The following is a 27621-nucleotide window of genomic DNA, read 5'->3' on the forward strand; positions in this document are numbered from 1 at the left end:
CCCCTCCTGTACTTTGGGGCTCTGTGTTCCCATTGCCCCTGGGACTCTGGGGGTTACTCACAGGGGTGGCACCTCCCAAGGTCCCACCTGGGATCTGGCACGGAGTGGGGACACCTCAGCCACCCCCTTCCTGAGTCCTGCAGGCCAGGACACAGGGACTGGGTGGGGGAGGGGTGTGACACCAGCCCCATCCCCACCACCCACACTGGCACCTGGGGGCACCCAGGAAGGACCCAAGGGGGAGGCTGTGACAGGGGAGGCTAAGTTGCCCTCCCCCTCACCAGCCAAGTCTCTTTTTTTCCCTTTTCTTTTTTCAGTGTTTATTAAAAACAAAAACAAAAAACTCAGGAGGAAAGGGCTGGGGGAGGGGAGGACTCCTGGGAGCTTCTTTTTTTCCTTTTTTTTTTTTTCTTTTCTTAAAAAGCCTGGGGGGGGGGAGGGGGAGGTGTGAGGGAGGTGTGGGGGGGTCCTTACCTGCCTGGGAGCCCTCCCCCTCCACTGCCATCACTGTCCTCGACTGAGGTGCCCCCAACCCAGCCCCAGTGTGTGTGGGGGTGATGCCTTCAAGCTCCCCTCCCCCCTCCAGGAGCTGATGCCCCTCCCCCGGGGGGGTGGCAGCTCAAATCCTGGCTGAGGTTTTGGGGGGGCCTGGGGGGGCACACGTTAAGGCAACCATCCTGCTTCGCCCTGCCGTTATGGGGAGGGGGGAACAATGGGGAGAGGTGGGGACCCCCCCATCCCTGCTGAAGAAAGGGGGGGGTGACCCCCCCCCCCGTATTTGAGAGGAAGGTGGGGGAGGGGGGGGACACTCTAGCTAGGGGCTATGTACACACCCGGGGGGGGTCACCCCGGGACTGGGTTGTGCTCAGATGTGGCTCCCCACCCCCCATACTCCACAGCCACCTCCCCGTGGCTAGGGCGGGGTTTTGGGGGTGGGGTGGGGGTGGGCAGATGGTGGGGTGCGTGTGGGGTGTGTGTGTCCCATGGGTGCCCCCCCCCCCAGCGGCCGGCTCTAGGAGTCCTTCAGCATATTGATGCGAGCGTAGATCTTGAGCGCCGGCCCCAGCTTGATGTTCATGGTGCTCATCAGGTGATCCTCCTTCAGCAGCAGCAGCGCCTGGCCGTCGATCTCCTGCGCACGGAACTCCTCCGCGATCTCCTGGCAGCCTGCGGCCACAGGGGGGCGCTCACCACCCTCCCCCCCGCACCCCTCCGCAACACAAACCACCTCCGAAACCTCCTTTGTCCACCCCTGCACCACCGTTACCCCCCGAGCCCCCTCATTTAACCCCCAAAGCCAGCCCCAAACCCCTCTCTTGTTGTACCCCAAACTCTCATTTGTCCACCCCTAATGACCACCCCCATTACACCCCAAGCTCCTCATCTAACCCCTCAGCCCCTAACCCCTTACTGCCCCAAACCACCCCAAAACCTCCTTTGTCCCCCCTCTGAACCCCTGTTCCCCCCAAACCCTTCATCTAACCCCAAAACCACCCCAAACCCCTCACTTGTATACCCAAACCACCCCCAAATCTCATTTGTCCCCCGTTAAACTATTATCCCCCAAACCCATCATCTAACCCCCAAAACCACCCCCAAACCCCTCACTTGTACACCCAAATCACCCCAAAACCTCCTTTGTCCCCCCTCTGAACCTGTTACCCCCAAACCCTTCATCTAACCCCTAAACCCATCCCAAACCCCTCACTTGCTATCCCAAGCCACCCCAAAACCTTTGTCCACCCCTAAACCCCCAGACTCATCTAACCCCCAAAACCATCCCCAAATCCCTCCCTTATTGCCCCAAACCACCCCAAAATCTTTTGTCCTATAGTCTTCATCTAACCCCCAACCCATCCCCAAGCCTCTCCCTTATTGCCCCAAACCACCCCGAAACCTTTGTCCACCCCTAAACCATTACCCCCCAAACCCTTCATCTAACCCCAAAACTATCCCAAACCCCTCACTTGTTGCCCCAAACCACCCCAAAACCACATCTGCCCCCCCAAACTCCCATTACCCCCAAACTCCTCATCTAACCCCCCCCAATCACTCACAAACCCCAAACTCGCCCCAAAAGTCTTCATTTAAGCCCCAAATCCACCCCAAACCCTTCACTTACTGCCCCAAACCACCCCAACACCACACCTCCCCCCAAACTCCCATGACCCCCCAAACTCCTCATCTAACCCCCCCAAATCATTCAAAGTCTTTAAGCCCCCAAACCACCCCAAACCTTTCACTCATTGCCCCAAACCACCCCAAAACTCACTGCCTCCCAAACCTCTCATCTAACCCCCCCAATCCTCCACAAACCTTCCTTTAAACCCCCCAACCACCTCCAAGCCTTCCTTTGAGCCCCCAAACCATCCCAGATCCTTCACTTACTGCCCCAAAACACCCCCAAACCTCAGCTGCTCCCCTAAACCCCCACACCCCTCACTGAACTCCTCAAACCCCTCACTTTATGCCCCAAGCCACCCCAAAATCCTTGTGTACCCCCAAAACCCCCTATTACCCCTCAAGGAAACCTCACTTCAAACCCTCAATTGACTCCCCAGCCCCCTCAAAAATGCCAGCTCCCCCCCAACCACCCCCCCAAAAATCCAATGACCCCCAAAATGACCACAGAGCTCTCATTTACCCCCCAGTTACCTTCCATAACCCCCCAAAACCTCATTTGCACCCCAAAACCAGCCCAGAAAAAAAACCTTACCCCCCAAAACTCAGTGCCCTCTCCCAATCCATTCCCAAACCTCTCATTTTCTCCCCCCCCAGACCTCATTTGCCCCCCAAATCACTCCACCCCCCCAAAACTATCATTTACCCCTTAAAAACCACCCCCCAAAACCTATTTACCCCCAAATCACCCCCAAAATAAACTTACCCCCCTCAACAGTAATTTATCTCCCCAAATCACCCCCAAGCCTCCACTTACCCTCTAAAACCATCCCAAACCCCTTCTTGACCTCCCCTCAAAACCTTTAGTCCCCCCAGAATACCTTCCCTCCCTCAAATGCACCCCAAATCCCCACTTACCCTCCCAAGCCACCCCCAAAATCCTCATTTATCTCCCCCAAATCTCATTTACCCCCCCAAAACCACCCCCAAAATCCTTCTTTAGCCTCCAACACCACCCCAAAACCACCTTCACCCCCAAAAAAACCTCATTTACCCCTCCCAAACCCCACATCTACCCCGTCCCCCCAAACCCCATTACCCCCCAAACCACCCCAAACCCCTCATGTACCCCCCAAACCCACCCCAAAATCCCTATTTACCACCCAGAACCACCCCAAAACCACCTTTGCCCCCCAAAAAACCTCCCATTACCACCCCAGCCTCTGTTTACCCTCCCAACCCCCTCATTTGTCTCCCCCAAATCTCATTTAACTTCTCAAAGCTACCCCAAAACCACCTCTGCACCCCTAAAAAACTCCAACTCCCCACCCCAACCTGACTCATTTACCCCCCAAGTCCCTCCCAGCCCCCCTCATTCATCTCCCAAACCCTCATTTATCACTCCCAAACCACTCTTTACCTCCCAACACCACCCCAAAACCTCCTCTGCACCCCCAAAAAACTCCAACTACCCACCCAAAGCACCCCAACCCCCCTCATTTATCTCCAAATCTCATTTACCCCTCAAAACCACCCCTGCACCCCAAAAAAACCCTCATACTACCCTCCCAAACTCACCCCACCCTGACTCATTTACCCCCCAAACCCACCCCGACCCCCCTCATTCATCTCCCCAGCCCCTCATTCACCCTTCCCAAAGCCTTCTTCACCTCCCAGCCCCTCCCCCACCCCTCGTATCCCGCCTCCCTCCAGCCTCCGTCCCCCCGGGGGCTGACCGGGCAGGGAGCGAATGAATTCGTAGACGTCCTCCACGTTCCACTTGCTGGGCTCGCTGGGCAGGAAGCGGTGGCCGATGGCGGCCAGGTCGCGGACGTGCACGTCGGGCAGCTCCATGTCGCGCAGCTCCAGGTCGCGGTCGCCCTGCCGCCGGCGGGAGGTGGAGGAGCTGGCGGAGATGGGCGAGAGGGGCTCCTCGTAGCTCGAGTTGTCCGAGCAGCGGCTCGAATCTTCTTGGCTGTGGTTGAGCTGCAACGACGCCGTCACCGAGCCCGGCGGCAGGGACACCGGCGGCTGCGGGCCGGCACCGTCAGAGCCCAAGCCCTCCTCCGGGCTCACCGCCGCCCCCCGACCTCCCGTCCCTCTCCTCCCCTGCTTCCCCCACCCCGAATCTTGCGGGCCCACCATCCTCCTGCCCGCCTTCACCTGCTTCTTGGTGTCTTTGCCGAGGGCGGGCAGGGTCCCTTTGCAGGCTCGGCGGCGGCCGTGCGGGGGACCCCCGCCGGGTTTCTGCAGCTTGCTGCGGTCGGGGTGGAACAAGCCCACCCGCTTCGTGCAGCCCACGTTGTACCTGCAGGGGGGCGAAGGGAAGGGGTGAGACGGGGGCGGGGGGACACAGAGGGTCCCTTGGGGTGGGGCAGGGGGGGTTGGGGGGCTGGGGGTACCTCTTGGCACAAGCCATGGAGCAGAAGCGCTTGGAGCGCTTGAACTTGTAGGCGAAGTCGACTCGGCCGCAGAGCTCACACTTCAGCTTGGGGGGGTTCCCCTCCTCTTTGGACTCTGGGGGGCGTGCAGGGACACCCAGAGAGAGAAACGCAACCAGCTCAGCCGAGGGGAGCCCCAAAACATCGCCTGGGCGCGGGGGGGGGGGCCGGAGGAGGGGATGCTGCTCCCTGCTTGCAAGGGGGAACCGTGCTGGGGGCAGCTAGTTGGGAGGGGGAGGTCTCCACCACAGCCTGCTTGGAGTGGGGGTCTTTTTTGGGGGGGCAACCAATGGGGTGGGGGCAATTAGTTGGGGAGAGGGGGCTCGACTACATCCCATTTGGGGAGGAAATTGGGGGTAGGACAGACTGAGTTGGGTGAGGTGAAACCCAGGTGGGTGTGTGGGGGGGGTCTGCTGCACCCCACATGGGAAAGGGAATCGTTTTGGGGGTGCCCAGTTGGGGAAGAGGGGTCTCTGCTGCACCCCACTTGGGGAGGGCATCATTCTGGGGGTACCCAGTTGAGGAGGAGGGGTCTCTACTGCACCCCACTTGGGGAGGGAATAATTTGGGGATACCCAGTTGAGGAAGGGTCTCTACTGCACCCCACTCGGGGAGGGCATCATTCTGGGGGTACCCAGTTGGGGAGGAGTGGTCTCTATTGCACTCCACTTAGTGAGGAAATTGTTTTGGGGGTGCTCAGTTAAGCTGGGGGGACACACACACTCAGTTTTGGAGAGGTTCTCTTGGGGTGTCACTTAAGGAGGAAATAATTTGTGGGGAACCCAAGTGGGTCTCTACCACACCCTGCCTGGGGGCACCCAGTTGGACGGGGTGAGCTCCACCACACCCCACTGGGGCATGGAACAGGGAGCTGGGGGGGAACTCTACTGCACCCCATTTGGTGAGGACACACGTTTGGGGTTCTACCACTCCTTGTTTGAGGATGGAGTGGTTCTGGGGGTGCCCAGCTGGGGTCCTCCCATCCCATTTGAGGATGGAGTAGTTCTGGGGCCACCTGGCAGGGGCTTGGGGTGATCTGTGGAACCCCATCAAGGGTTCAGGGGGTGCCACGCTGGGAGCCTGGGGGTGCCATGGTGGGGGCCTGGGGGGTGCCATGCCGGGGGGGAGTTGGGGGGTGTCATGCCAGTGGTTGGGGGGTGCCACGCTGGGAGCCTGGGGGGTGCCACGCTGGGGGTCAGGGGGTGCCACGCCGGGGGGTCAGGGGTGCCATGCCGGGGTCAGGGGGTGCCATGCCGGGGTCAGGGGGTGCCACGCCGGGGGGTCAGGGGGTGCCACGCCGGGGGGTCAGGGGTGCCACGCTGGGGGGTCAGGGGGTGCCATGCCGGGGTCAGGGGGTGCCACGGTGGGGGGTCAGGGGGTGCCACGCCGGGGGGTCAGGGGGTGCCACGCCGGGGTCAGGGGGTGCCACGCCGGGGGGTCAGGGGGTGCCATGGCGGGGTCAGGGGGTGCCACGCCGGGGGTTCAGGGGGTGCCACGGTGGGGGGTCAGGGGGTGCCATGCCGGGGGGCCGGGCGCTACCTTGCAGGTAGGGCTCCTCCATCTCGGAGTCGGTGGTGGTGGTGTTGTCCTGCTGCGGGAGTTTCTCCGCCAGCAGCTCCTGTGCATACTTCTTCTTCAGCGTCCCCACCAGCAGCGAGGAGCGGCCCACCTGCGGCGGGACAACACCAGCAGCTGCCCCCCGCCGCCCCCCCGCCCCCGCCCCGCTCCCCGGACCGCCGGCGGCGGGGATACCTTACCGGGAACGGCTCTGCCCCTTCCTGGATGACGAAGCCCTCGATGACGTGGGTGAGGATCTGGGGTTTCACGATGGCCTGGGGGGGTTTGTTCTCACCATTGTGGGGGGCAGCGCCGGCGACGGTGGCGGCAGAGCTCCCGGTGCCCGAGGTCATGCCGGGAACGCTGGCCAGGGGCGGGGGCTGCGCATGAAGGCGGTCGGCCGGCGGCTCTGCGGGGACCGGGGACACGGTGACGGGGGGGACCCAGACAGACAGCTACGGGGGACACGGGGACGGGGGACACACAGATGGACAGTTATGGGGGACATCAGCAGCATTGAGGGACACACAGACAAGACTGTTAAAGGGGACACAGTGATGGAGGACACACGGATAGGTACGGGGGGCACCAGCAATGATGGGGGACACACAGACAATTGCAGGGGACACAGTGATGAGGGGTACAGATATGGACAGTTTTGGGGGACATAGTGACACCTGGAGTGATGGGGGACACAGACAATGTGGTTTCAGGGGACACAAGGACACCAACAGTGACAAGGAACACACACAAAAGGCATTTGTGGGGAACGTGGTGACATCAGCAGTGACAGGGACACAGATGGGGGACATGGTGATGGGGGACACACATGCTGGCAGTTACAGTGACAGCAGCAGTGAGAGGGGACATAGACGAGGCAGTTACAGGGGACACAGTGACGAGGGGTACACATGTGGACAGTTATGGGGGACACAGGGACACCAGTGGTGACAGGAAACACACTAAAGATGGCTGTGGGGGGCACAGTGATGGAGACACACACAGTGACACCAGCAGTAATGGGGGACACACACGGGCTGGTGATGGGGAACACAGTGACACCAACACAGATGAGGCAGTCACAGGGGACACGGGCATGAGGGGACACAAACACAGAGGGGACAGAGTGATGGGGGGTACATGGTGGCATCGGCAATGATGGGGACACAGGACAGTTGCAGGGGACAGGACCAGACACACACAGACCCCTATGGGACATGTAGTGACCCCAGCGGTAATGGGGGACACAGTGACAGCAGCAGTGACTGGGGGCAGTCGTGAGGGATGCAGTGGTGGGGGGACACACATGGACGGCTAAGGGGGACACGGGGACAGCGATGGTTACAGAGGAAGTGGTGACACTGGTGGAGACTGGGCGGGGGGGCTCCCACGGACGGTTCCCGAGGACATGGGGACACCAGCGGGGATGGCAGGGAGAAACACAAACGGCTACGGGGACATGGGGACAGGGATCGGGTGTCGATACATACAGACGGCTACAGGGGATGCGGTGCCAGAGGGAACACAGAGCGCTGCTAAGAGGGGGCCGCGGTGACGGGGCGGGGGACGGCACGACACACGCAGCTGGTTACGGGGGACGCGGTGACGCCGGCGGTGACGCCGGGGCCGCTATTACCATACAGCTGGGCTGCTCCGGCAAAGGGGGGCGGGGGGAGAGCAGCTGCTGCCGCTCCCAGTGTGGCCCAGTGGGTCCCAGTAAGCCCCAAAGAGCTCTCGTGTATCCACGGAGGCCCCAGGGAGCCCCCAGCCCCCGCCCAGTGCACCTCAAACTGTCCTGCTGGAGCCCAGAGAGCCTCCAGACCCTGAAGAGCCCCCAGATACATCCAGTAAGCCCCCAGTAACGCCTCAATACACATCAATAAAAGCCCAGTAAAGCCCCAGCATATCCCAGCAGACCCCATTAAGGTCTGATCTAGTCCCGAAAAATCCGATCTACCCCGCTAAGGCCCAGTCCAGCCCACTAAAGCCTCATCACTAAGGCCCCAGGCCAGCCTCAAAACATCCCAGGGAGACCTCAGTACACCCCAACAGACCCCAGCAGCGCCAGAGCCACTTCGGAAATCCCCCACCTCCCTCAGTAAGGCCCAGGATGCCCCAGTACGCCTCCACACAGCCCCAGTAAGACCTGATGCACCCCAGGAAGCAGCCCTCCCCCCCAGTAAGCCCCCCAGCTGCCCCAGCAAGATCTGCTCTGTCCCCGCCCGGCCCGCCAAGGCCCCGGTAGGCCTCGCTAGGCCCCTGTAGGCCCCACCACCTTTGTCCGGCGTCGGAACCCACTGCCCCCACCCCTACCTGCGCCCGGGCCGCGGAGCCGGGACCGGAGAGGGGGTTTGGGGGGGCCGGATGCGGAAGTGAGGTCAGCGCCCGCCGCCCCGCCGGGCCGGGCCGGGCCGGAGCAGGCCGAGCCTGGCCGGGGCGGGCCTGGGCGTGGCCGGGCCAGGCCGCACTCACCGGCGGCGCTTAGCGGCTCGGCGGCCCCATGTCGTGGACAAAGGGCGACGGTGGCGGCAGTGGCGGCGGCCGAGCGCGGACAAAGGCGGCGGCAGGGCCGGGCCGGGCCGGGGCGGCGGCGGCGGCTGCGCGGGGCCGGGCGGGGCCTGCAGCGGGGCCACGCCCCGCGTCTCCCGATTGGCTGCCGCCGCACGCGCGCCCACGCAGCCCGCGGGCGGAGGCTGAAGGCGGGAGGAGGGGGCCGCGGAGCCACGCCCCCTTGGGCAGCCTGCGCCCCCTGCGGGCCGGGAGGGGTAGAGCGGCGGGGAAAGGGCGGGGCTACGGAGAACGTGGTCACACCTCCGGCGGCACTCCGCGAATCCGGGGGCGGGAAGGCGGGACCCCGGAGAGTGAGACCACGCCCCTGCAGCACGTGTCTCTTCGAGACTGGGGGCCGCAGCTTCCCGTCCGCACGCCTGAGCGCGGTGCCCCCCGCAGCCACGGCCAAAGGGGGAGGCCCTCGCCTGGGGACCCCCAAAGGCCAGGGCAGACCCCCGTGCTCAGTGTGCTCCCTCCGCCGGCACTTAGGCTTCCCTCTGCTGCGGCTCACTGAGGGTCACGAATGGGTTCCCCGGGGATGCAGGGCAGCTCTTACCGTGCGTGGGGGTCCGCTCACCCTCTGGGGTGTCGGGGCCCGGGGGGGCGACGGGCGGCGAGAGGGCGGGGGGCTGCGACGGGGCGGCGGGCGGGCTCTCGGTGTTCCTCGGGGCGGGTGGTGGGTCCCGGCGGGTGCCCTCGGGGACCCCGAGTGGGGGCTGCGGTGTCGGGAAGGGAGTGGGGCACACGCGAGGGCGAGAGTCAGACACGTGTGTGTGGGTGGCACACAGCAGTGCACACCAATGCGCGTGCACACTTGAGCATGCAAGTGTGGGTGTGGATGTGGCAGGCGTGTGCACATGCTTGTGCAACCTGACATACGTGTCTGCACGACTGCATGGAACCAGCATGCACACACAGGCATGCACGGGTCTGGTGCATGCATGCACAGATGCATGTGGCGCCAGTGTGCACATGCACACACATGCATGTAGGCCTTGCACGACCATGCACACGTGAGTCAGATGTGCATGGCTCAAGCACATGTGCATGGATCAGGGAGATGCATGCACACACCTGTGCATGGATCCAGCACGTGTGCACATGGCTCTAGCAGGAGCCTGCGCACGCACAGAGCAGACAGCTGTGGAACCAGCAGGTGTGCACAGACACAGATGGATTTGGCACACGTGCATGGATCAGACACATGTGGATCAAGCACACGCATGATGAGACACTTGCAGCTGTGCACACAGACACATGGAGCTGGCCTTTATCCGTGCATGGATTTGGCACAGGTGTGCAGGGAGCAGGCACACGTGCACACACGCTTGCACACACATGCAGACATGCACAGATCCATCAGGCCCTGGGCACAGCTGAGGGACACAAATACACAGGGGGAGGTGCATATGGCAAACCTGAGCATGCACCCGAGGAGCTGGCACACCACACACAGAGGCATGAAGCTGGCGTGAGCGTGCACACACACGTGCATCAAGCACATGCATGCCCATGTGCAGGGCTCAGGTTCACAGATGTGCAGGGCTCAGGTTCACACATGCACACATGCATGGAGCAGGTTCCTGGGTGCAGCTCTGCCACGTGCGTGCCCCCTCACACACATGCACGGATCCAGCCCCTGCACCCCCCACCCAGCCCAGCTCCCCCAATCTTTCCTCCCCCCACCACAAGTGGACAGGTCCCTCCCCTCCCTGCACCCCCACGCCCTGCTGGGAGGCTCAGGGGGGCCCCTCACCGTGGGGCCTGCGGGCTGCAGCTGCAGGATGACGGCAGAGGCATGCTGGAACTTGCGGGGAGCAGTGTGGCAGGTGGGGTGCCCGTTGGGGGCACCACCCTCACCCCCTCCTGTTCCTTGGGGAACCCCCACTTTGGGTTGGGGGGCCGGGCCAGGGCTGGGAGGGGGTAAGGGTTGGAGTTGGGGGTTGGCAGGGGAGCCCTGGGGGGGCTGCCCGCGGGGTGCCAGCTGCTGCTGCTGGATGACGAACTGCTGCTGCTGCTGCGTCTGCATCGGCTTCGGTGCTGGCTGCTGCTGCTGCAGGAACTGGGGGGGCTGCAGCGGGGTGTAGGCTGCAGGGACAGTGATGGGGGACAGGGAGCCCCAGCTTGTCACCAGTACTTTAGTTCAGATGGATACTACCCACCCCCAGGGTCTTCTCTGCCTCTAGCAGGGCTGCTCTTTAGCATCTGTTCACTCTGGTGCCTACTGACAAGCAGTGGTGCCAGTTCCTGCTGCTGCTGCAGGAGTGTCCCCCATTTTGGAAGCCATACCAGCACCCCCAAGAGCTCCAGCACCCCCTTCCTGTCCCCTGGCCCACACCCTCACTGCTCCAGCTCTCTGCACCTCACTGCAGAGTCTCAAGCCACAGGGGCTGCAGGATCCCATGGATGCTGAGGCCCTTCCAGGCAGGGCCCCTCAGGGGACGTGTAGGCCCCCAAGGATCCAGTTGCAGGCAGGGTGCCAAGGCAAAGGAAACCAGTGTGGGGCATCATTAGGCTTCAGAGTGAACACCACCCAGGCTGCTGGGGGCTGCACCTCACCCAGACTTCCTGGATGCACCCCTGGGGGCCGCCAGTCCCATGCAGAGGAGAGAAACCCAAGCCCCATCAAGAGGTTTGGGAGTGAACAGCCCCCCGCAGGTTGCTGCCCGAGGGCTGTGCCCATCCCGCTCACCTCCTCCTGACTTTCTGAGTACCCGAGGTGGGGGCAACAGCCCCCGGAAGCGGGCAGGAGAGGGCTGGCCATCGCCTCGGAGCGGGCAGCAAACCATCGGTAGGTGTGAGAGCAACGCCCCGCGGCACAGCGCGGAGCCTTACCTGGGCTGACGAGCGGGTGGGCAGCAGTGGGGGCGGTGGCGCGAGCCAGGGGGTGGGCGCGGGCATCGGCCCCCTCGGCTTTTTTGAGGTGCTCGGCAGGAGGGTCAGGTGGGGGCCCCCGGGGGGGGGCAGCCCGGGGTGGGGTACCCCCGGGGGGCTTCATGGCCAGGGTAGGGAGGTGGGGGCCGGCGGGGCGCAGGGCCAGGCTGTGCACCTGCAACGGCAGCAGGTCAGGAGGGGTCTGGGGGACGGTTCTGGGGGGGCTGGGGGGCGTGTGGGGCTCACCTGGGGGGCGGCGGGCTGGGGGGCAGGCGGCGGGGCCGGTGGCGGGGCTGGCGCCGGGCTCTCGGGGCGGACGGCACTGACCGGGCCCGTGGGTGTGAAGATGAGCTGGGGGGAGACAGAGAGTGGGTCTGGGGGCAGCCCATGGGGGGCGTGGGGGGCAGTGGCATGACACAGGTGTCCCCAGGCCTCCCCAGTCTGGCAGTGCCCTCCCTGTCTCTTGGGTGCACCCCAACAAGGGATGGGGACCCTATAGGTCTGGGCACCCCTGGTGTGGTAGAGGACACCCCAGAGAGTCCCAACCGCCCCCCCCAAGGCAAGGGGATGGGTCTGGGCCACCCCACAGCAGGACAATGGGCACCCCACAAGTGCCAGGCACCCCACAGTGGGACCATGGGCACCCTATGGGGCTGGGAATCCCTCAGCAGAGCAAGAGGCACTCTGCAGGGTCAAGGGACTCTAACAGGGTCCTGGCCCCCCTGTAGCAGGACCATGGGCACCCCCTGGGTCCTGCCACCCTACAGCAGCACCATGGGCACCCCCCAGGCTGCAGGGGCCCCACAGTGGGACAACGGCCACCCAGTGGGTGCCAGTCACCCCCCAGCTAGATGACAGACACCCTATGAGTCCCAAGCACCCCAGAGCAGAGCAATGGGGTCAGGGACACTGTAGGGTTCCAACCACCCCACAGCAGGCCAGTGGGCACCCCATGGGTCATGGCCCCTCTGCTGCAGGCCCAGGGGCACCCCAGAGATCCTGGCCACCCCACAGCAGGCCAAGGGGCACCCCACAGGTCCTGGCCACCCCACAGCAAGACAATGACAAGCACCCTACAAGTCCCAACCACTCCACAGCTGGACAATGGGCACCCCATGTGTTCCAGCTGCCCAACAGCTGGATACCAGCACCCAAGGGGTCCTGGCCACCCCACAGCAGGACAAGAGCCACCCCACATGTCCCCGTCCCTGTGGCAGGACAAGAGGCACCCAACAGATCCTGGCCACCCTGCTGTGACTCCCAGGGATCCCACAGCTGTACAAGGGGCACCCTACCAGTCCTGGCCCCCCCACAGCAGGAGGATGAGCACTCCACAGGCTCATCCCACAGCAGGGCAATGGACCCAACAGGGGCCTAGCCACCCCACAGTGGCACCACGGGCACCACATGGCTCCTGGCCACCCCAGAGCAGGACAAGCAGCACCCCACAGGCCCCAGGTGGCCTGCAGTGGGACAACAGGCACTCCACGAGTCCCAGGCACCCCACAGCTGGACAATGGCCACCAAGTCCTGGCCACTCCACAGCAGGATGATGGGCACCCTACAGAGTCAGGTCCCCTACAGAGCCCTGCCACCCCACAACGGGATGATGGGCACCCTCCAAGTCGCAGCAGGGTGACAAACACCTTATGAGTCCTGGCCACCTACAGCAGGACAAGGGACACCCCCTGTGGGTTGATGGGCACCTTATGGAGCCAGGAACCCTGCAAGGTCCTGCCCATCCCACAACAAGACCATGGGGCCTCTAGGAGTCCTGGCCACCTCACAGCAGGACAGTGGGCACCCCATGGGTCCCAGCTACGCCATGGCAGGTTGATGGGCACACCACACCAGGGCAATGGACACTCTAAAGGGTCCTGGCCAGCCTGCAGCAAGCCAATGGACACCCAGTGGGTTGCAGTCACGCCATGGCAGGTTGATGGGCACCCCACACCAGGACAATGGGCACCCCATGGGTCCCAGCTGCCCTGTAACAGGACAATGGGCACCCCCTGGGTTGCAGCTACTCCATGGCAGGTTGATGGGCACACTACACCAGGGCAATGGACACTCCAAAGGGTCCTGGCCAGCATGCAGCGGGGCAATGGGCATCCCCTGGGTTGTAGCTACTCCATGGCAGGTTGATGGGCACCCCACACCAGGGCAATGGACATCCTATGGGTCCCAGCTACTCTGTGGCAGGCTGATTGGCACCCCACACCAGGGCAATGGACATCCTATGGGTCCCAGCTACTCTGTGGCAGGCTGATTGGCACCCCACACCAGGGCAATGGACATCCCATGGGTTCCAGCTACTCTGTGGCACTCTAAAGGGTCCTGGCCAGCCTGCAGCAGGCCACTGGGCACTGTTTTGGTCGCAGTCACTCCCTGGCAGGACCATGGGCACCCCCCGCAGCCAGACGCCAGGCACCCTGCAGAGCCGGGTGCCAGCGCCCCCCTTACCATCTGTGCCCGCAGGTACATCTGTGCCTGGCTGGCGGTGAGGGCGGGCGAGGCGGCGTTGCCCAGCAGCACTGCCTGCTGCGCGATGCCCGAGGCGCCCGGCGCCACGGCCTGGGCCCGGTTCAGCAGCTGTGCCGGCGACGTCGCCAGGTTGATCTGCAAGGGGCGGTGGGACCGGGCTGCAGCGTGCCACACCGGCCGGGTGCCAGCCGCCGGGGGCGCTGCAGGGGGCAGAGGGCACTCACCGTGGGCTGCTGCGCCGGAGCGGGCTGGGTGCTGTTGCTGGCCGAAGAGCTGCTCTGCCTGTTGGCTGCCAGGCTGGCCTGGGGGCAAGGGGCAAACGTTAGCAGGAGCAGGGTACAGACACTGGCACAGGCTGCCCAGGGAGGTGGTGGAAGCCTCATCCCTGGAGGTGTTTAAGGCCAGGCTGGAGGTGGCTCTGGGCAACTTGATCTGGTGTGAGGTGTCCCTGCCCATGGCAGGGGGTTGGAACTGGATGAGCCTTGAGGTTCCTTCCAACCCTGACAGTTCTGTGATTCCATAAGTGACTGTGCCCCCTGAACTGGGCACTGCTGAGGCCAAACCTCCAATCCTGGGTTCAGTTTTGGGCTCCTCACTCCAAGAAGGTGGCTCAAAAGTGTCCAGAGAGGGGTAGTGAAGCTGGGGAAGGGTCTGGAGAACAGGGCTGGGGAGCAGCAGCTGAGGGACCTGGGGGTGTTTAGTGTGGAGGCTGAGAGGAGACCTCACTGCTCTCTGCAGCTCCCTGAGAGGAGGCTGGAGCAGGTGGGGGTTGGGCTCTGCTCCCTAGTACCAGGTAACAGGACAAGAAGAAATGGCCTGAAACTTCCCCAGGGGAGGGTTAGGTTGGGCATGAGGAACAATTTCTTCGCTGCAAGAGTGCTCAGGGACTGGCACAGGCTTCCCAGGGAGGTGGTGGAGTCCCCATCCCTGGAGGTGTTCAAGAAACCTGTGGCCATGGCACCTGGGACCACGGTTTGGTGCCCCTGGAGGCGTTGGGCTGAGGTTGGACTGGATGACCTTGGAGACCTTTTCCAAGCCAAACAATTCTGTGACTGTCACCTGTGTACCACTGTGGTGGTGTCCCATACCTGCTGGACAGCAGCCAGGCTCTGGAGCTGGGCACTGGTGAGGTGCTGCTGCTGCAGGGCTGCAGTCTGCAGCATCAGGTGCTGCTGCTGCGCTGCATACATCTGCTGCAGGTACTGCGCCGCCGTGTTGGGCTGCCGGTGCAGCGCCTGCTGGATCACCTGGGGGGCAAAGGGGTTCCCAGGCTGCACCCCAGCACCCCCAAAACCCCTGACACCCTCCAGCACCCCATGCCACCCCCCAGCACACCCCCTAAAACCCTACCCCCCAGTGCCCCCCAACACCCTGTACCTCACCCCAACATCCTGCCACCCCCATTATCCCCCCAAAAACCTGCCCCCCAGACCCCCCAACATCCCATACCTCACCCCAACACCCCCCAGCACCCCAAGTTCCCATACCTCATCCCAATGCCCCTCAGCCCCCCCAAAGCCCCATACCTCACCCCAACAACCCCTAGCACCCCAACACCCCATACTTGACCCCAATACCCCCAATCCCCATACCTCACCCCAACACTCCCCAGCACCCCCCAAACCCCCATACCTCCGTCCAACACCTCCCAGCACCCCAAAGCCCCCATACCTCACCCCAATACCCCAATGCGCCCCCAACCCCCATACCTCACACCAATACCCCCACACCACAAGAACTCCCATACCTCACCCCAATGCCCCCCAACCCCCATACCTCACCCCAGCACCCCAAGCTCCCATACCTCACCCCAATGCCCCCCAACCCCCATACCTCACCCCAGCACCCCAAGCTCCCATACCTCACCCCAATGCCCCCCAACCCCCATACCTCACCCCAGCGCCCCCCAAGCTCCCATACCTCACCCCAATGCCCCCCAACCCCCATACCTCACCCCAATGCCCCCAACCCCATACCTCACCCCAATGCCCCCCAACCCCCATACCTCACCCCAATGCCCCCCAACCCCCATACCTCACCCCAATGCCCCCCCAAGCCCCCATACTTCACCCCAGCACCCCAAGCTCCCATACCTCACCCCAATGCCCCCCAACCCCCATACCTCACCCCAGCACCCCCCAAGCTCCCATACCTCACCCCAATGCCTCCCAACCCCCATACCTCACCCCAATGCCCCCCAACCCCCATACCTCACCCCAGCACCCCAAGCTCCCATACCTCACCCCAATGCCTCCCAACCCCCATACCTCACCCCAATGCCCCCCAACCCCCATACCTCACCCCAGCACCCCAAGCTCCCATACCTCACCCCAATGCCCCCCAACCCCCATACCTCACCCCAATGCCCCCCCAAGCCCCCATACTTCACCCCAGCACCCCAAGCTCCCATACCTCACCTCAATGCCCCCCCATACCTCCCCCCAGCACCCCAAGCTCCCACACCTCACCCCAATGCCCCACCCCCAGACCCCCACACCCCCCCCAGCGGTACCTGGACGGTTTGCCGGTCGGGGATGCCGCTGTAGACGGAGATCTGGGGCGGGGGAGGCCGAGCGGTGCCAGTGCTGCTGGGGGTGGGGGCAGTGCCAGTGCCGGTGCCAGCGGCGCTGCTGGAGGGCGGTGGGGCTGGGAGCTGCTCGTTCTCCATGGTGGGGGCCAGGGGGCCACAAAGCAGCCAGGGTCAGGCTAGAGCTGGGGAAGGGAAGGTGAGAGGGGCATCATGTGGCACCCAAAGGTGGCACAGGGGAGGGTGCCAGGGGTGGTCATAGAATCACAGAACTGTCAGGGTTGGAAGGGACCTCAAGGATCGTCCAGCTCCAACCCCCTGCCATGGCCAGGGACACCTCACACCACAGCAGGTTGCTCACAGACACCTCCAGCCTGGCCTTAAACACCTCCAGGGATGAGGCTTCCACCACCTCCCTGGGCAGCCTGTGCCAGTGTCTCACCACCCTCATGGGGAACAACTTCTTCCTAACATCCAGTCTGAATCTCCCCACTTCTAGTTTTGCTCCATCCCCCCAGTCCTATCACTCCCTGACACCCTCAAAAGTCCCTCCCCAGCTTTTTTGTAGCCCCCTTCAGATCCTGGAAGGCCACAAGAAGGTCTCCTGGGAGCCTTCTCCTCTCCAGACTGCACAACCCCAACTCTCTCAGTCTGTCTCCAGAGCAGAGCAGCTCCAGCCCTCTGCTCATCCTCCTGGCCCTTCTCTGGACACCTTCCAGCACCTCCAGATCCTTCCTGGAACAGAGGCTCCAGCACTGGACACAGAGCTCCAGGTGTGGTCTGAGCAGAGTGGAGCAGAGGGGGAGAATCCCCTCCCTGGCCCTGCTGGCCACACTTCTCCTGCTGCAGCCCAGGCTCTGCTTGGCTCTCTGGGCTGCCTGGAGAAGAGAAGGCTCCAAGGTGGTAGAAGCCTCATCCCTGGAAATTTTCATGGCCAGGCTGGATGTGGCTGTGAGCAACCTGCTCTGGTGTGAGGTGTCCCTGCCCATGGCAGGGGATTGGAACTGGATGAGCCTTGAGGTCCCTTCCAACCCTGACAGTTCTATGATTCTCTGTTGAACTTCTCATCCCCCAGCACTCCCAAGGCCTTTTCTTCAGGGCTGCTTTCTTCCAGCCAGTCCCTGCCCAGCCTATAGCTGTGCCTGGGATTGCCCTGAGCCAGCTGCAGGACCTTGTCCTTGGTCTGCTGAACCTCCTGAGGTTGGCTTGGGCCCAGCTCTGCAGCCTGTGCAGGTCCCTCTGGATGGATCCCTTCCCTCCAGGGGCAGCACCACACAGCTTAGTGCAGTGGTCACACTGCTGGGCTCCACTGGGTTAGGAAGAGGCTGGGTGGCCAGGCCCCAAGAGTGAGTGGAGCCAGCTCCAGTGGGTGGCTGGCCACAAATGGTGTCCCCAGGGCTCAGCACTGGGCCAGTTCTGGTCAATGTCTTCATCAATGATCTGGGCAAGGGGTTCCAGGCACCCTCGGGCAGTTTGCAGATGGCACCAATGTGGGTGAGATGCTGATCTGCTGGAGGGTCAGAGGCTCTACAGGGGGACCTGGCCAGGCTGGATCCATGGGCTGAGGTCCAACAAGGCCAAGGAATGGGTCCCTGCACCTGGGTCACAACAATCCTGGGAACTGCCTCAGGGAAAAGGCCCTGGGGGTGCTGAAGATGAGCCCAGGGTATGCCCAGGTGGCCAAGAAGGTCACCAGCAGCCTGGCCTGGAGAGCAGGGGATGGGGAAAGGGTGGCTGGATGGACAGAGGGAGGAGAAAGGATGATGGGATAGAGGGAGGGAATGGGTAGGAGGAAAGACAGACAGAAGGACATCTCAAAGGGAGAGATGTAGGTGAGGACACAGTGACTGACAGAAGGATGGCTGTGAGGAGAAGACAGATGGACAGGCAGAAGGAGGGAAGTAGGAAAGGCCAAGGGTCTCCTGGGGTGCATGAAGAAGAGTGTGGCCAGCAGGTCAAGAGAGGTTCTCCTGCTCTTCTGCTCTGCCCAAGGGAGGCCACATTTGAAGTCCTGGGTCAGGGAACTGCAGGAGAGAGTCCAGGGGAGGCTGCAAAGCTGCTGAGGGGCCTGGAGCAGCTCTGTGAGGAGCAAAGGCTGAGAGCCCTGGGGCTGAGAGCCTGCAGAAGAGCAGCCCCAGAGGGGAGCTGAGCAATGCTCAGCAAGAGCTAAAGGAGCTGTAGAGAGTGAAAGGCTGGGGCCAGACTCTGCTCAGTGGTGCCCAGGGACAGGCCAAGGGGCAAGGGGCACAAACTGGAACCCAGGAGGTTCCACCTGAACAGGAGAAAGTTGTTTGGTGTGAGGGTGCTGAGCCCTGGAGCAGGCTGCCCAGAGAGGTTGTGGAGTGTCCTTGTGTGGAGAGCTTCCAACCCCCCCTGGGCATTGTGCTCCTGGGCAAGCTGCTGTGGGTGCCCTGCTGGAGCAGGGGTTGGACTGGATGAGCTCCAGAGCTCCCTTCCAACCCCACCATGCTGGGATTATGCTAAAGGAACAAAGGACAGGAGGGACAGACTGGAGGACAGCACAGAAGGAAGCAGAGACCAAAAGGGAAAGAAGTAGAGAAAGCCAGATAGGACAGATGGAAGTAGGAAAGAACGGAAGGACAGACAGAATGACTGACAGGAAGATGAAAGGGATGGACAGAAGGATGGATGGAAAGGGAGGGAAGGAAGGGAGGAAGGGCAGAAAGAAGAAGGGAATGGAAGTAGGGAGGGAGAACAGACAAATAGTAAGGACAAATGGAAGGAAGGAGGAAAGGGTCCATGGACAGACAGAAGGAATGAATGGATGGAGAGGACAGACAGATGGGAGAGAGAAAATATGGACAGAGACAAAGAGAGGGATGAAGGACAGATGGGAGGAAGGGTGCATGGATGTAGGAGAGGGGGGCACAGGGACAGAAGGAAGGATGGCCTGAGGAAAGGGATGAAGGGAAGGTGGAATGAAGGACAAAGGAAGAAGAGGGATGGATGGAAGGGCACCGCCAGGAGGGACAAAAAGGCACTGTGGAGGTCACAGGGGCAGTACCAGCACCACCACTGCCACCAGCAGCCACCTATGGCCACCATGGCTCCATGAACACCAAGGAACCTCTGGTCACCTGCTCCTGCTCAGCCCCTGTGCTGCTGGCACTGGGTGCCACTTCTGGGGGTGCCACTTCTGGGGGTGCCACCACAGCAGCCCAGGGACAGCAAGCCCTGGTGGCTACACCACAACCACCCCAAACCACACCAGGCACCTCCAGCCCCAGCCTGGCACCTGAGGGATGTGGCAGCAGTCCCATGCCAGGCCTTGGTGGCCTGTGGAGTTGTGTCCCCAGAGGCTGTTGTGGCCCCGGAGCACAGGGTGGGAACATGCAGGTGTCCACAGGAGTGGCAGCACTCCCCCACTGCTCCTTCCTCAGCCTGGGATGCTCCCAGCCCCATGTCCATCCACCAGGATGTGGCCACCAGGAGCTGGAGGAAATCTGGGGAAGCTGAGTGTCCACAGACCCCCTCAGAAGAGTGGGGTGACACTGGGGTGACACAGGACCACCAAGGCAGGAGAACCATACCAGACCCAACCATGGCCAAAATCCTCCCCCAGCAGCTCCCAACACCAACCCCCATGGGGCTGAGCCCCCACCAAGGGTCCAAGCCCCCCCCATCCTCCCCCACTCCAAACCCCTCGGGGGGGGGGGGGGGGGCGGATGGGGGAATCTTACTCCTGATCCCTGCAGAACCCCCCAAAAAACACTGAACCCCCCCCACTTAAAATAAAGGAGAATAATTGCAGGGTGATGGCAGGAGCCATTGTGGGTGGGGGGGTCCCACAGCCAGGACAGGGAAGAATCATAAAGGTGGGACCCCCCCCCCTCCCCCTGCCAAAAATAGGGGTGCAGAGTGATTGGGATGAAGCAGAACAAGGGTGGGAAAGAATGAGGGGAGGGGGTGATAGAATGGGGGGAGATAAAAGGGGGGTGGGATAGAATAGTAAGGGGGGGTGAAGGTGGGGAGTGGGAAATAGTAAGGGGGTGTAGGAATTAGAGGGGGGGTGCAAGATGATGGGGAAAGGTGAGATATGATGGGGGGGATGGGAAGCACCAGTTGGGGGTGGGATATAATGGGGAGGGGTAGAAATGAGAGTAAGGAGTGGAACATGGCAAGGGGGAGTGGGACATAAGGGGGTGCAAAACCAGAGGTGGGGGGGTGCAAGATGTTGGTGAGGGGTGGGAAACGTGAGTGGGGGGGTGGGCTAGAATGGGTAGGTGGGCTGGGGGTCAGGTATGAGTAAGCAATGGAAGATGGGCATGGGGGTGAGAGTAGGGGGAGTGCACAACCAGAAAAGGGGGTGCAAGGTGATGGGGAGGGGTAGAAATATAATTGGGGGTGGGATGGAAGGGGTCAGACAGGAGAGTAAGTGGAGTGTTGACGGGGTGGGAAGTAACAAAGGGGTGCAAGATGATGGGAGGTGGGATGTAGTGGGGGGGAACACTAGTGGGGGGCTGGGGTTTAATATAGGGGGGCAGATATGATGTAAGCAATGGAACATTAGGGTGGAGTGGGTGGGAAGCAGTAATTAGGGGGTGCAAAATCAGGGGAAGGTGCAAGGTGGCAGTGAGGGGTGGGATGTGATGTTTGGGGGGGACACACTAGTGGGGGGGTTGGATACAATAAGGGGGAGTGGGATATAATATGGGGGAGTGGGATATGGTAGTGAGGAGTGGGAAGCATTAATGAGGGGGTGCAAGATGATGGGGAGGGGTTGAAAACACTAGTGGGGGGGTGGGAGAGAGGTGGGTCAGATATGAGAGTAAGTGGTGGAATATGATGGTGGGGGGAAGGAAGTAAGGGGGTGCAAGATGATGGTAGGGGAAACTAGTGGGGGAGAGGGATAGATGAGGGGGGCAGAGAATAGTAAGCAGTGGAACAGGATAGTGGGGGGTGAGAAATGACAATAGGGGGGCAACATGACAAAGAGGGGGTGAAAATGCTGAGGAGGGGTGGGATATGATGTTGGGGGGACACTAGTGGGGGGTGGGATAGAATAAAGGGAGGTGGGATTTAAGAGAGGGGGGATCAGGCATAGTAACATTCTAGTTTGAGGTGATAATAAGGGGGTGTAAATTCAGAAAGGGGGCTGCAAGACTGTAGGGAGGGCTGCAAATCACTGGGGGGGTGGGATAGAGGGGGTCAAATACAAGAGGAAGTGGTGGAATATGACGTTGGGGGGGTTGGAAAGAATAATAAGGGGGTACAAAATCAGAGAGGGGTGCAAGATGATTGGGAAAAGTGGGATGTGATTGTTGGGGGGAGAAGAAACATTGGTGAGTGGATAGAATGGGGGGGGTCAAACAGAATGGCAATGGGCAGAATATGATGGGAAGAAATAATTGGGGGAGGGGAAAAAGAAGGGAGGGGGTGGAAGATAAGGGGGAGAGAGGGAATGTGATGGTGGGGGGGGAAATACAGGTGGGGGGCTGGGATAGAATAAGGGGGAGAAGAGTCAGACATGACAGCAAGCAATGGAAAATGATGGTAGGAGTGGGAAATAATAAGGGGGTGCAAGGTGATGGGGAGGGGTAGGATGTAATGGGAGGGGGGATAAAATGGGGGGGTTAAATACAATAGTAAATGGTGGAGTATGATGGAGGGTGGCAGATAATTGTAAGGGGATGTAAAATCAGAAGGGGTGCAAGGTGATGGTGAAGAGTGGGATATGGTGGGGAGGAAGACTAGAAGAGGAGTGGGATAGAATTGGGGGGGGGGGGCGAGGAAATAGTAAGCAATGGAACATGATAGTGGGGGGGCTGGGAAAAAATTATAAGGAAGTGTAAAAGCAAAGCAGAGGTGCAAAATGATGAGGAGGGGTGAGATACCGTGGTGGGGGGTGGGATACGATGGTTTGGAGGGGAAACACTCGTGGTGGGGTAAGACAGAATAGACAGGGGCCAGCTGTGACAGCAAGGAGTGAGACTGGATGGGAGGGGGTGTGGAGCAATAAGAAGAGGGTGTAAAATCGGGGGGACAGGCACACCCCAGATGCTGGGGAGGGCTGGAGACAGCGAGCAAGGCGGGGGGCTGCAACGGGACGGGGCGTAAATGGGGGGCTCCAGACATGGCAGGGGCCAGGCGACTGGCAGGGCCTGTGCCGGGCGGCGGGGCCCGCTGGGTAAACTGAGGCAGGGCGAGTGACGAGGCGCATGCGCGGCGCGGCCCCCCCCTCACCCCTTCCCCTCCTCACCCCCCCCCGGCCCCGCGCCATCCCCAACCCAACCCCGGCCCCGGCCCGGCCCAGACAAAGCCGGCGGGGCCCGGTAAGGCAGTACCTGCGGCCCGGGCGGAGCGGCTGCCGCCGGCCGCGGCCATGGCCCCGGCGGGGCTGGGGTGTGGCGGCGGCTGGGGGTGGGTGCCGCGGGTGAGGGGGTCCCGGTGCCGGCAGGGCCGGGCCCGCGGCCGCTCCCTCCGCCCGCCGCTGCTGCTCCTCCCTCCGGCGGCGGCGGGACGAGGCCGCGGCTCATTTGCATTCCTCCGCGCGTCACGTGGGCACAGCGCGGCCAATCGACGCCTCGACCGCCCCTGCCGGCCCCGCCCACACAGCCCCGCGCCCGCCGCTCGCGCTCGCCATGGCAACACGGGGAGGGGCGGGGCGGGGCGGGGCGGGGGGGGGGGCGGTCGCCATGGCAACGGGAGGGTAGGGGCGGGGGGAGCCCCGCGGCGGGGGCAGCGCTCACCACCGGGCCCGGTGCTTGTGGGGTCACACGAGGTCACACGGGGTCACACGGGGCCTGTGCTGGCGGATGGCTGCCGCGCGGGTGTGGTGTCATCGCTTCCCGGTGCTGCGTAGGGTCACATGAGGTCACCCCGGGATGCTCGCGGAGCCGCTACCAGCGGGGGCTGTGGGGTAGGAGTAGTGACATCCGGCCCCGGTGATGCTGGAGTCAAACGGGGTCACACCGCGGCCGATACCGGCAGGGGGCTGCCGCGGGAGGGAATGACACTAGTTCCCGGTGCTGCGTGGGATGACATGGGGTCACCTCCTGGGGTGCTCCCAGGCCGGTAACGGCAGGGGGCTGTGTTGATGGGGAGGTGGTACCGGTCCCCGGTGCTGCGTGGGGTCACCCGGGGCCAGTACTGGCGGTAGATTGCGGTGCAGGAGTGGTGCCACCGGTGCCCGTGTCCCAGCTACTGCCTGGTGTCACCCCGGCTGCTTCCGGGGCTGGTACCGGCGATGGCTGCGGTGCAAGGGTGGCGGCACCAGTCCCTGGTGCTGCTTGGGGTCACCCTCGGCCACCCTCGGCGGCTCCCGAGGCTGGTACCGGCAGCGGGGGGGGCGAGTACAGTGGTGGTGACATCGGTCGCCGGTGCTGCTAGGGTCACGCCGAGGATGCTCAGGGCCGGTACCGACGGGTTGCTGCAGTAGCGGGGTGGTGACACCGGTCACAGGTACTGCCCAGAGTCACCCCGGGGGTATTTTCCGGGGTGCCTGGGGGTGCTGCAGTAGGAGGCTGCTGGGGGTCACCCTGGGGTGCTCTCGGGACTGGCCCTGGTGGGGTGCTGCGGTGCAGAGATGGTGGCACCAGTCGCCGGTTCTGCCTTATGTCACCTAGGGAGGGTCACCTCGGGGTGCTCTCAGGGTCAGTACTGGGAGGAAGCTGCATTGGAGTGGCACTGGTCCCTGGGGCTGTCCGGTGCCACCCTGAGGCGCTCCTGCGGCTGGTACTGGAGGGATGCTGTGGCAGGGGGGAGGTGACACCGGTCCCTACTGTTTCCTGGGAGTGCTCAGAGCCAGGACACTGTGGAGTAGGGGTGGTGACACGAGTCCTCATGTCCCCTCTGCTGCCTGCTGTCACCGCAGGGTACTACTGGAGCCAGTACTGGAGGGGTGCTGCGGTGGCAGTGAGGTGGCACTGACCCCTGATGTGGTCATCCTCGGGGGTGCCCAGGGCAGGTACCAGTAGGGTGCTGCAAACTGGTGCCCAGTATTTCCTGGTGTCACCCTGGGGTGCTCCCTAGGCTGGCACTGGTGGGATGCTGTGGTCCAGGGGTGCTGGTGCCCCTGGTGCTGTCTGGGGTCACCCCAGGGTCCTTCTTGGGGCATTTGGGGCTGGAGCCCCCCGTGCTAGAACGATCCTGCCCTTGTGTCCCTTCTACTGAGTAGGGTCACCCCGAGGGCCACCCACCTGCCAACCCCTCAGGGAACCCCACATCTTCCCACATTTGGTGGGTTCACCCCTGGCAGTCCCAGTCCTGGGCTGGGAGCTGGACACTGGAACTGGCAGGCAGTGAGTCAGGAACCAGGGGCTGAGAGGACAGGGAGCTGGTACCCAAGGGGTGCTGCACTGGAGGGGTGATGCCACCAGCCCCTGGTGCTGCCACCAGCCCCTGGTGCTGCCTGGAGCCATGGGGTCACCCCAAGAGTACTGCTGGGGCCAGTAACAGCAGGGTGCTGTGGTAGAGGGGAGGTGACACCAGTACCTGGTACCACCTGTGGTCACCCAGGACTGGTTCCAGAGGGATGCAGCATGGCAGGGGAGGTGCCCAGTGCTGCCTGGTGCCACACTGATGTGACCCTGAGGAGACAGGGTCAGGCCCAAGGGGCTGGGGGGGGGGGGCGTGGGGTGTGCAGTGGGCATTGGGGGTTTGAGATGGGGCTCAGAGGCTTGGGGCAGAACTTGTGGCTCCCCATGGGGCACCTGAAGATTTGCACAGGAGGCTTGGGTGGGGGGGTCTCAAAGTGGGGTTCCAGGGGCTGCAAAAGGGACTTAAGGGTTTGCAGTGGGGGCTGGGGGGTCTGCAAAGGGCACTGGTGGGTGTGCTGAGGGCACTGGTGGGTTTGCTGAGGGCACTGGTGGATTTGTTAAGGGCACTGGTGGGTTTGCTGAGGGCACTGGTGGGTTTGCCAAGGGCATTGATGGTTTTGTTAAGGGCACTGGTGGGTATGCCAAGGCACTGGTGGGTTTGTTAAGGGCACTGGTGGGTATGCCAAGGGCACTGGTGGGTATGCCAAGGCACTGGTGGGTTTGTTAAGGGCACTGGTGGGTATGCCAAGGGCACTGGTGGGTATGCCAAGGCACTGGTGGGTTTGTTAAGGGCACTGGTGGGTATGCCAAGGCACTGGTGGGTCTCCATGTGGGATTGAGGGATTGCAAAGGGGGCTCAAGGATCTGTGAAGGGGGCTTGGGGATTAGCATGGGGGTGGGGGAGGGGAGGGACTTGAGGGTCTGCAGTGGGACTCGAGGATTCCCAGCAGGACTGGTGGGGTCTGCACCTTGGATTCCAGGAATCCCAGGTGGCACTTGAGGAGCTGCACCTGGCGCTGAAGAATTGGCAGAGGGGCCTGGGGGGGTTTGCAAAGAGGGTGGGGAGGGGTCCTCCATGTAGGATTTGAGGGTCTGAAAATGGGGCTCAGGGGCTTGTGGTGGGCACTGGGGGGTTTGCAAAAGGGGCTGGGGGGGTTTGCAGGGGATTCTGTGGGGTTTGTGAAGGGGGTTGGGGGGGCTGTAAAGGGAGCTGGGGGTCTGCAAAGGGGGCTGGGTGGATTTGCAAGGGGGATGGGGGGTTTGTGAAGGGGGCTGGGGGGTTGCAAAAGGGGCTGGGGGGTTGTGAAGGGGGCTGGGGGGCTGTGAAGGGGGCTGGGGGTTTCAAAAGGGGCTGGGGGGTTGTGAAGGGGGCTGGGAGGGTTGTGAAGGGGGCTGGGGGGCTGTGAAGGGGGCTGGGGGTTTCAAAAGGGGCTGGGGGGTTGTGAAGGGGGCTGGGAGGGTTGTGAAGGGGGCTGGGGGGCTGTGAAGGGGGCTGGGGGGGTGTGAAGGAGTCTGGGGGGTTTCAAAAGGGGCTGGGGGGATGTGAAGGGGTCTGGGGGGTTTGTGAAGGGGGCTGGGGGGTTTCAAAAGGGGCTGGGGGGGTGTGAAGGGGGCTGGGGGCTTTCCACGTGGGCGCCGTGGGTTTGCTGCTGGGGGATTCAGCCCCAGTGCTGCCCTCTCCTGCCCGCACTGGGAGGTGACACTGGGGGGCCCTGGGGGGGGTGCGGGGAGGCGCTGTGAAGGTTATGGAAAGGCTCTGGGCGGGGGAGGGGATGTGGGGAGCCCTGAGGTGGCTGGGAGGGCACTGGGGGGGGACACTGGGGGAACTGGAGGGCCGTGGGAAGGCTGTCTGTGGGCACTGGTGGGCATTGTGGGGGCACTGGGGGGGGCGAGAGAGTAATGAGGGGCACTGGGGGAAACTGGAGGGGCTATGGGGGGGCACTGGAGGGGCTGTGGGGGGCTGTGGGTGGGCACTGGGAGAAACTGGGGAACACTTGGGGGCTATGTGGGACACGGAAGGGGATCTGGGGAGACTTTGGGAGCTGTGGGATGGCACTGGGGGAAGTGGGGGCACAGTGGGGATTATGGAGGACATTGGCAGCACTGGGAGGGCTGGGGGGTGGCACTGGAGGGGCTGTGAGGGGCACTGGGAGGTGCTGGGAGGGACACTGGGGGTGCTGCAGGGTTTATGGCAGGTCCCAGGGAAACTTACTGGGAGTTACTGGGGAGCACTGAGGGGGACAAGCCTCAGGCTGGGGGGGCTGGGGAGGGTCAACCTTCTCTTTGGACTTGGCTGCGTCTGCCAGGAGGGGGAAACAACCTCCCCCCCGACCCAATCCTGTACCCACAGCCTGCCCTGCCCTGGGGTTTTACCATTTTCCCTCACCTTCCCCATCCTTTTTTCCCCCTCTTTCCCCTTTCTCTTTCCCCCTTTTTTCTCTTTCCCCCCTTTTTTATCTCTTTTTCTTCCTTTGTGTTTTTTCCTTTTTTTTTCTTTTTTCCCTTTCCCTCTTTTTTCACCTCTTCCCATTTTCCTTTTAACCCTTTTCATTTTTTCCCTTTCCTCCCCTTTTTCTCGATTTCCCTCTTTTTTCCCCTCTTTTTCTTCATTTCCCCCCTTCCCCACTTTCCCCCTTTTCTTCCTTTTTCCCCCTATTTTCCATTTTTCCCTTTCTCCCCCCTTTTCTCCCTTTTTTCCCTTTACTTTTTTCCTTTTCCCCCCCTTTCTCTCCCTTTTTCCTCCTTTCCTCTCCTTTTCACCTCCATTTCCCCCCCTTTTCCCTATTTT

The 27621-nt window shown here is 62.5% G+C and overlaps 1 protein-coding gene across 1 annotated transcript; it reads right to left on the minus strand.

The window, feature by feature from the left end:
- Positions 1–977: 977 nt before the first annotated feature.
- Positions 978–16695, minus strand: PHC2 (polyhomeotic homolog 2). Its single transcript, XM_054394927.1, has 14 exons — positions 16540–16695; positions 15116–15274; positions 14252–14329; positions 14007–14162; positions 11790–11894; positions 11505–11718; positions 10426–10757; positions 9226–9385; positions 6320–6528; positions 6102–6231; positions 4524–4638; positions 4285–4429; positions 3858–4152; positions 978–1167 (listed from the first exon to the last, which is right to left on the minus strand). Exons 1-14 carry the CDS (start codon positions 16693–16695, stop codon positions 1013–1015), a joined length of 2409 nt encoding a protein of 802 aa, XP_054250902.1. The 3' UTR covers positions 978–1012.
- Between the last annotated feature and the right edge of the window lie 10926 nt (positions 16696–27621).

This window comes from Indicator indicator, chromosome 32, assembly GCF_027791375.1.
Source record: "Indicator indicator isolate 239-I01 chromosome 32, UM_Iind_1.1, whole genome shotgun sequence".
NCBI classification, from domain to species: Eukaryota; Metazoa; Chordata; class Aves; order Piciformes; family Indicatoridae; genus Indicator; species Indicator indicator.

Coding starts and splice junctions, on each gene's coding strand:
- PHC2 (XM_054394927.1), bottom strand. CDS start 16,695: ATGGAGAACGAGCAGCTCCCAGCCCCACCGCCCTCCAGCAGCGCCGCT. Junction 14,163..14,251: donor CTCCGGCGCAGCAGCCCACG/GTGAGTGCCCTC, acceptor CGCCCCTTGCAG/ATCAACCTGGCGACGTCGCC. Junction 10,758..11,504: donor CCACCCGCTCGTCAGCCCAG/GTAAGGCTCCGC, acceptor CTGTCCCTGCAG/CCTACACCCCGCTGCAGCCC.